The sequence below is a fragment of the Polyodon spathula genome, chromosome 23, assembly GCF_017654505.1.
Source record: "Polyodon spathula isolate WHYD16114869_AA chromosome 23, ASM1765450v1, whole genome shotgun sequence".
Lineage (NCBI taxonomy): Eukaryota > Metazoa > Chordata > Actinopteri > Acipenseriformes > Polyodontidae > Polyodon > Polyodon spathula.
The window spans coordinates 23,055,697-23,065,313 of record NC_054556.1 but is presented as its reverse complement, the minus strand read 5'-3'; the positions used below and the strand labels follow the sequence as shown (position 1 = coordinate 23,065,313).

Here is a 9,617-nt window from a genome sequence, read left to right as displayed (position 1 = left end):
GCTTTAAAACGGCACAGTTAAACAGTCATGCAGGCTGTAGTGAAGCTGCTTAATGAATTTGGTGTCCTTGAAAGTTCTTCATCATTTTTTTTTTCTCAGTCTGTCAGTGAATCCACGTGCCACCGCTATATTAATTAAACACAACGTTTCCTGAAGTGCTTAAGTGAAGCCCTATTATTGATAATGAGCAGGTTTAGAAGTGTCCCATCCCTCCAAGATTACTTTTTAAACCGGCCTTATTAAGCAGAAAATTAGACCCAAATCAGCCTACAAGGTCCTCATTAAAAGCCACTGATCCTTAGCCATTTCCATGTTTTAACAATTTTAATTAGGAAACTGGAAGTCTATCGGCTGTGATAAACGCTATTAATCTTCCCTTTCATTTGCTTTCTATCAGCATCTCATTCCCCTACTTGCTCCGGTCTACATCCGCTCGCTGTGTTAAATAGTGCCCTTGTGAAAGTGTTGCTTACAGTTAACTTAGTCACGGGACAGCTTTGCAGTGATCACTAGTAAACAGTAGTGACTTCAAATCCATTTTTAATAACTGCAATAAAAATGAAAAACAGGCTTTCACATGGTCAAAGCACAAACACAACAAAATCAACAAATTTAGTAAATAAGTGAAAACCAAAAATAGTGTGCTAATATGCAAGTAGCCATCTCTAAGGAGAAACACAGCACCCAATCTGCACCTGCACACCACAAAATAAGATCCAAATGTTTAAAACGATATGTAACTAAGACACTGCAGTTCCTTGGAGAAGTACTGTACTTTTTTCCTGAATGAAGATAGGACTCATAAATGTAATACTAAGCACACCCTTAAAATTGTCCCGCCCCTCAGCGTCACATGCAATGACAGAATGGTCATCTTTCTAAATGAGGCTGAATTCTTGTAGATCAAGTCACCCAATCTTTCAGGGAATTGCTGGGCATAAAGTATGGCTGACATTCCCGAGTTATGAATTTGACTTTGTACTGTTATGGCAGCCTACATTACGTATTACGTTTGAGGCTTGTGTAGAGTAAATTACCATTTGGATGAATTTTAAAGAGAACTGTCAATGACAATTATGTTTTTATTATAATATCTCATACTGTGTCTAAATGGAATCTATATATAAAATACCTAAACAGGATTTTTTGTAACAGTATTTAACAGTAGTTTGTATTGCCATCTGCTTTTAGAAAAAATCATCATAACTAAATTTAACATAAAAATAAATCGAAGGCAACAGCTCATGTTTTTTTTTTTTTTTTTTTTTTTTTTGCAGACTTCATATTTGTACCCATATCGTATGTGCCAACATGAAACTCGCTTTAGCTAGTGTATTCTGTATTCTGTAAATATAAATTTTGACAGGCCAATTACAGATCTTTTACTCTACAGCTGGCTTATGATGTACTGCTGCAGACCTATTTTAACACTGTACTACTTCGCAAATTAACAAGTCATGATGTATTTCCACATGGAGTCCAGCTACACAACAAACTGCGGTCGTTCATATTCCTTTAGAAAGAATCTAGAATTATTTAACGCACAATTAACCACAAGGCTTGAATCAGGCTGTGCAAGAGACAGAGAGAGAGGGAGGAGAGGATTTCTTCGTTTAATTGGAAGAAGCTAATGTATATTACCTCAAAAGTGAGCCAGCTTGAACTCAGACTTTACCTGCCATCCTCCACAGCTCTTCACTTCTCAGATTATTAATGGCAAATTACACTGGTTCTGTCATTAATTAATGAACATCCTCTTTGCTTGGAACGAGTGACAGTCTCGTTCTGCTGGTATGGTGGGGGAATGGGAAGCTCTCTGTTCTGTGTTCTGCAATGTTCCCCACCAGTTTGTTATTCTAGGGACCATTACTGTGATTACGGTTTGTCTGGGCAATCCCTGCCTTGTTTGTCACCTCTGATACTAAATCAAGCAGAGTCTGGTGAGCTCCTAGTGCGGCTGTCGCCCAATTGAATTTGACCTTTTTTGCTGCTAACCGTGCTTGCTTCCTGATGTACTTCTCCCAACGCTGGATTATGAACACTGGTAGAATTTATAAACCTCTGAGACATAATTTCTTAAAATTAAACTGATCTGCTGTTTGCTTGCTTCGTTTGGTATAAGGGCACCGATTAAATCTATCGTGTCAGGTGCCTTGTGGCAACGGGCAAACGCTTTGCCTTGCTCATGAATCTCAGGGCTTCCAGTCATATACTAGATTTGCTCTCGTCTTATTAAAAGAACAAACAGAGTCCCAATGGATCTAGACTGACTTGCCGGACGTCGGACTGAATCACAATATGATAAGACAATTTTCGCCAATATGAGGCTTGGAGGAACGAGCGGTCATGATGTCACGAAGACCACGCTGTGGTTTGTGTTACTGTAGAAAGAAAAAAAAAAGCATTTCTCTCTTGTGATTTTAAAAAACAGCCACTATTAATCTTAACAGTATATAAGCATTGCACCTTTAAGATGATGATGCTAACTTGGCTCTGTCAAGCATACTGTTAAACAATATACAGCATGCATAACGTGCATGGATGATAGAATGTGATGAAAACACACCAGGCTTCCTCTTCCAAAAAACAATTCTCCAGGCAGAATTTGTGTAGATTATAATGAGGTGTGTAAATAAAACAGCACTTTGACACAGGCATTTGCTGTTATAGTCAGCTATAGAGTACTAGGTTTATGTGAAATATATTAATAGGGTTGATGATCCTATAAAACGTACAACAATATGCATGAATGACAGTTTGTTCCCTTTACTTGCAGCATGACAACCTCTCTTTTTTCAGATAAAAAGCCTGGTGCAAATTATTCTGCTGTATGTCCTTAATATAAGTATCAGGGGATGTTTTACTAGTACTCACAGGACTAAGTCTGATGTCTCTCTTTCTGTCATCCACACTGATAGATTGCCTCGACCTGCAACAACCTAAAAATAGGAATATACAGAACATACAAACACAGTTATTCTTATTTTTAATAACAGCCTCTGTAGATTATATTAGCCAGTTACTGGGGGAACACATAATCAAAGAGAGCTGAGATAGTCAAAAACATCCTCTTTCCAACCTGCTGTAATGATGAGGCATGGCATCAAAATGAAATTACGCCTGCTTCATATTTTCCTTTCACTCTTAAATTACGTTTCTCTTCTTACCTTTAAACTGGCATATATAACAGGAAGGGGTATTTACAGCACAACTTGAAAAGGGAAATTGGAAACTCTTGGACAACACGCCATGATTATTACTATTAATACATATCGACTGAAGTGAGTAGTGAGGCCAATTATTGCAGTATATTGCTTAGTTAATAAAGGTTACATAACTCTAATTTGTATGTATTTTTATATACATTTGCACATGCTATGTAACAGAACAGAAGCATGTGGCTGTTTCATTTATAAAGCATGCACTAACATTGCAGGAAACATCAAGCCTTACCTTCATAAGGACCATGTTCAAGCAGAAAAGTGCAGTGGGTTAATGTGAAATCGTCTAAAATACAAACAAATTCAATTTAAAACAAAGCACATAATAAGTTTAGAAAATAAAACACACATAAACACACACACACATTGTTGATCGAACTCTTGAAAAGCAGTAGATAAACACAGGCATTGCTCTTTGTTGTAAATGAACAGCCCCATTAGAAAGCCTTCTATTGTCTTGCACATATGGAGCGAGTAAATTACTGCAGATGTTAAAGTAATAGCTTGCTTCCCTTCATTCTAATTAAATGATGTTAAGTCAGATAAGTAAATAAAACAGCACTGCCATATGCCAGAATGAACAGTGTGCCACTGTGTTGTCAATGTGTCCATGTGTATGAGGAAAGGGCAAGCCTCAATGAATGGCTGTCCAGGAAAGCCATTTCGACAGATACCTGCCATGTGCTTGAGAGACTCCGTTCAAGAGATGAATTTTATTATTACAAGAAGAATAAAGGAATCCAAGAAACTGTCAGAATGAAGCCTTTAGGAGGCACAAGTCTATTGAACACTATTGTTCAATGCCACATAATTCCACCATATACTGTGTCTGTGTGTAATATATATATATATATATATATATATATATATATATATATATATATATATATATATATAATATATATATATATATATATGCGCAAAAATATATATTTCTTTTGCTGCAAGAAAAGAGAGTTACAGATTCAAGTTAGCAATACTTCCATACTTCCAAAACTCATTAAACTCAAACATAAGTTTAACAAAAATACTTTTAGAGTCACAGGAAATACATTGATTTCCCCCAATATATCCAAACACTGGGCTAATTGTATTTTGTTTTAAGAAATACATATTAACAAAAACAATACAGTAGGATATCTGTACTTGTTTTATAATGAACACGTGGTAATTTTTACAAAACGTATGGCACATGTCTATAACAAATGGAATGAAAAATGCATTGAGTATTATTATTATTATAAAAATGGTACACCAGCACCAATATTACAGCATTAGATTTATTAACCAAAAATTGGTGTACAACATACAAAAACAATGCTAACAATAAAAACACTGACTAGTAAAACACCGTTTGCTTGGGTAAGCTTCCAGCTCCTTTTCAGGAAAGTTACAGCTTAGGCCTAAGAATATTAATTCATTTTTAACTCACCTTTCTCAAATGCTGTTTTTTTGCAGTGTTTGTAAATAAAAGGAAAGCGTTTTAAACATATCAACGCGTTTTTTGAGCACAGGTGAACAACGCATCTTGTGAAAGATCCTCAATAAACACACTGGCTGCGTTCACGGAGATCATTCTGCGCAGATTCTGTGCAGAAACTGACCAATGTAGCCAATGGGTGAGTTCACGGAGATCATTCTTAGAAGACCATTGGCTAAACTGGCCAGACTCTGCGCAATGATCTCCGTGAACGCACCCATTGTTTTAAACGTGCGCAGCTAAGAATGAACCTGATTGTGTGGCCTTCAACTTCAAGCGGCAGTGATTGCTGCACAATTTAACGTGCCTTCGTCATTGCCTCAGACACTTTCGTTTTTCAGAGTCCAACTTGTTTTCATAGTCTGTCTTACAAGTTAGTCTTACAAGTTTCAACAGGTATACAAACCAATACAGGTATATATGCATTTGTTATATTTAAAATAAGAAATGTATAAGGCAGTTCAACGTTATCTAAGCAAAGCAATCTTTAAAGTACAGGCCCAAATCAATGTACTTTTTATCTGAGAGATAGAGTTTTTAGGACAATACAAACTCACGGGAAAAAAAGTAGATCTATTTTAATTTCTACGATTACTCTAATTAAAATAAATGCATAGCATAGGACATCTACATTTATTTGGTTTTCTAAAGCGCATTTTGTCAGCTCAAAATTCATTAGGTTGGCCAAGGGCCGAGCTGAGGTTTTGGGTGGTTAAATCTTGAAAGGCCTAATATAACAGGGCACGTTGTCATTACTGGGCCCGCTGTTCTCCATAACAACCACGTAAAAACATTTATTAGGGGCTACCACTGTGAAACCGGAACGTGTTACCTTTTAAATGTCAGCATCCTTTCTACCGCCAACTGTTTGGCCTGTCGTCCGGTTGGAAGGATCTCATTCCCTTCTACAACCATCAGTTACTCACCGGTGCGGTCAATACTGTTCCTGGCGGATCAGTTCCCAATGAGCTGTCAACATATTCTGCAGTACCTGACTGACACAGTACTCGTATGTGATATGTCACGTTTTGTAGTGTAAAAAAAATACGTAAATTAAGTGAACATGCATTTTATGCAATGCGTAAATTTCACAGTTTGTACCGGACTGTGCTTGTACTCTATAAACAGGAAGGTGTTTAGGCAACATCAGGCCTGAACACCAACTTTAATTTATATTTTCACTGATCACTATGAAACTGCATCAACTACAGCAAGCTGGCTTGCATTAACACTCGGTTACGTAATGCTTAGACCGTCAGCGCCAACAACAATACATAGGCTACTAATCACTCTATAAATAACAATTATATTTAAAAAAATGGCGTCACGTGGTTTTTCATCAGATGACTAACTTAGGGTGTTTTATATTTTGCTTCTATGGGGAACATCCGTTCCACCTTTACAAATTATATTACAAATTCGTTTTTGATTCAAACACGTTTGTCGTCAGCAGATATTCGAGTTATTTTGCGTAAATAACATAAATTCGTTTGTTTATGTATTTGTTCATATTTGTTTTACTTTAAGGCCCATTGCTATTTAATTTTATTTAATAGAAACTCTTATTATATGTATTATATCTGTATACATAATTTAGTTTATGTGTACAAATTTACATTTGTTGTAGAAGCTGAATCGTAATCTTTCTTTAAACCGTTATTATTATTATTATTATTATTATTATTATTATTATTATTATTATTATTATTATTATTATTAACAGCAATTAAACGGTTGGCTAAAACATGAGTCATTGTTGCCAACTGTTTTTTTGAATTTTTCTAAAAACAGAAAAATTGCTAACCATCTTTTTTTTCTCCCCCCGAGAGTTCCAGTACTTCACAGATGTCTAAAACTGAAATATATAAGAGAGTCTAAATGCCCCCACATGTTTTCCAATTAGCACTACAATAGAGACAGCCGTGGAAATTGGGTTAATAGCAGGAGAAGGTGCATCGGGGCTTTATAACACAAATACCCGAAGACAGGCCCTGCACCCAGAGTCTGTTTCTACACCCCTCCCTATAGCAACTCTGACACAGCAAGAGAGATATAATGATAGACCATAGAAAGTGTATCGTTATTATACGTAACACCCAAAGAACCTACAGCGTAATATTGTGTCAATTTAATGAATTATTATTATTATTATTATTATTATTATTATTATTATTATTATTATTATTATTATAAATATCAAACTACACATTTTGTACCGGAGATGTAGCCATTGAAACCAGAATAGTTTTTGTTTTTTATTCCAGAATTATAGACCATATTTGCAAATCTACAAAAAAAATTGACTTTTAAAAACTCCTAAAATGTTGGTATTCTTTCTCCTACAGATGTACTGTGCTTTTTAATTTAGTTTTAAACAGTAACTTTGAATACAGAACTGTTCTGTCATCAGTAGCATTGATACACACCAGTAATCTGTTAAAACACAACTTTTAAATAAAAACTACAAATGGTGTAATTTCTTTGTCGTTCATGTGGAAGTACCAGACCCACAGAAAGACATTGTTAAATGGGTAGATCGATAAGATAGATAGAGCAACACAAATAAGTAAGCGAAAACTTCAGAAAAATCAGATTCAGGCATTTTTTTTAATTATAAATACATATAAACAATATATGAAATTCATGTTTGCAGCACAAGCGAACACACCTTTTAAAATCAAGACCTTATAATCCAGATCTTTGATTCATAGAAGTATCGCACAGATATACAGTACAATCGAGTGATTTGTTCAATAACAAAATCGACATTTCCAATACAGCTCTAATATCTTACATAATAAAACTTTTACATTTGATTGTATGTAATGATATTTAATTTAGTAGCAAAACCCCGCAGTAGACACCTCGAGCATCGGTATGAACACTAATTTCAATAGATCCACATCCACAGAAAATCTACACGATGTAGTGATGTTGCATAGTTCACAGTAAACCGTTTACATATTCTGTAATGGTATAAGACGTTCATTTATGGCAAACTTATTTTTTACAATGTGACCTTAATAAAACAGACATTGTCATTAATACAATTCTCGCATGTAACTCTGTAAATTACATTTAAAAATTATTAATTAGGACAAAGGATTTTAAAATTAAATTTAGAGAGAAAGAGACTTCTTTAAGGTCAACAGCGTTTTTGAATGCTCATTTCCTAAACTAATCTAGTCTTTGCTAAAGAAAGATCTTATATGATCGTGTTCTGGATGAAACGTTTCAGTTGTTATTTAAATATAGTTTAGGATTATGTATTATAATAATGTCTTTTCCCAACAAAATGACGCAAATAAGTAGAAAGACTGACAGATGGGTGCATGGCCGGATGTGTGCATAGGCAAGCTGCATCAAGGTTTATCGCCGCAGTGTTTGAAGAGACTGGAAGGTGCTCCGGTGTAAGTAGTACATTTGTCGGCACAGGTGGCCAGAGCGGTCCCGGTGAATGGATACACGGCTGCTTGTCCAAAAGGAGCCAGGGCTGCGGGAATGGGAGAAGTTAGTGTCTGTCCCTGGTTCAAATAAGCCACTACCCTCCTCATTTCCTCTAAAGCCTGTGCCTGCATTAAAATGTAGTTCTTGGCCAACAACAAAGTAGCGATTTTGGAAAGTTTTCTTACAGAAGGACTGTGAGCATAAGGGATCACTGACCGAAGACCGTCCAAGGCGTCGTTTAGATCATGCATTCTCCTTCGCTCCCTTGCGTTGATATTCAGCCGGAGTGATCTCTGTTCCTTAGGCTTTTTGGTGCGTTTATCTTCGCCAAATGCTGAGCCTCCTTTTGAATCCACCGTGTCGAACCTGTCATCGTCGTCGTCGCTTGTGTGCTCATCTCCGCTTTCCGTAGACTTTGCTGTTTGACTCGTAAGGAAATCAGCACCTACCGATCCGGGATAGCGCCCAGCACTTCCAGCACCACGGCCAGCTCCGAAGCTGAAAGCAGATTGACCGTAGCGCTGTGTTAGATCAATTAGCGCGTCATTGCTTATTGATTTCAGTTCATCCATTCTCGCATCAGAACCATGGAAAATACCTTCTCCTCCAACGTTCATTTCTAATGCAAGTCAATCTGATTCGCAAAAAAGTTTTTTTTTTTCTTTCGCGACCTTGCTTTTTTCTGGCTCCTATGTTTTTTCCTTTGTTTTTAATGTAATCTTCTTGCCTTTCTTTATCTTGACATGAATAGTGCTGTTAAAACTATATAAGACGTTTCACTGAAACTAAGCGAGCTTCTTCCTGACGGAGCCGCACAGTGCGTCGTGCCCTAGACTTGGGCAGGATGTGACTCATCTTCCGTCGCACTTGCTGGTTAGTAGGGAGAATTGCCCACTGGGATTAACTAGCCACCCAATCAGGAAGGCGTTTTAATTAATAGGATTACACCTTTTTAAAATCAGAAGGGAGGTTACTAGAACTGCAGCCATAAAATAAGATATACTGTATACAGTTTGCAGTTTGCTTTAGCCAAGTCACACTTTTCCAATCTCTCTCTCTCTCTCTCTCTCTCTCTCTCTCTCTCTCTCTCTCTCTCTCTCTCTCTCTCACTTATTTGATACCATTGTATAATTGGAGTTTCACATATTACCTGAACGTTGAGGCAAGGGTAGATTCATGTTCACATAATAAAAGTGCACGGGTGTAATAGTTATCAATTAAACGTTGTTAACAATATGCATTTGCATATACTGTGGCACGCTATGAGACCTTGTAAGTTATCGCGGGTTGCCTAGAATTGATGCCTCAAAGTTTGAAAGTTACCAGTTATGTTTCAATCTTTTAGGGCTTTTGATATAATAGTATATTAACCTCTGCAGCCTAAACAAATACGGTGATACATTGCCAGTGTGGGTTTTTATTTTATTTCATAAAATCTGTCTTTAATGTTTAAGTGACATTTTGCTATG

At 36.5% G+C, this 9,617-nt stretch overlaps 1 protein-coding gene across 1 annotated transcript; it reads right to left on the bottom strand.

Annotated features, from left to right (window-relative positions):
• Positions 1–7,304: 7,304 nt before the first annotated feature.
• LOC121298463 (class E basic helix-loop-helix protein 23-like) lies at positions 7,305–8,975 on the bottom strand. The gene has a single exon (XM_041225588.1). It carries the CDS (start codon positions 8,763–8,765, stop codon positions 8,064–8,066), a length of 702 nt encoding a protein of 233 aa, XP_041081522.1. The 5' UTR covers positions 8,766–8,975; the 3' UTR covers positions 7,305–8,063.
• Between the last annotated feature and the right edge of the window lie 642 nt (positions 8,976–9,617).

What these genes read in the sequence shown, in the direction of transcription:
- LOC121298463 (XM_041225588.1), bottom strand. Translation starts at nt 8,765, where the DNA reads ATGAACGTTGGAGGAGAAGGTATTTTCCATGGTTCTGATGCGAGAATG.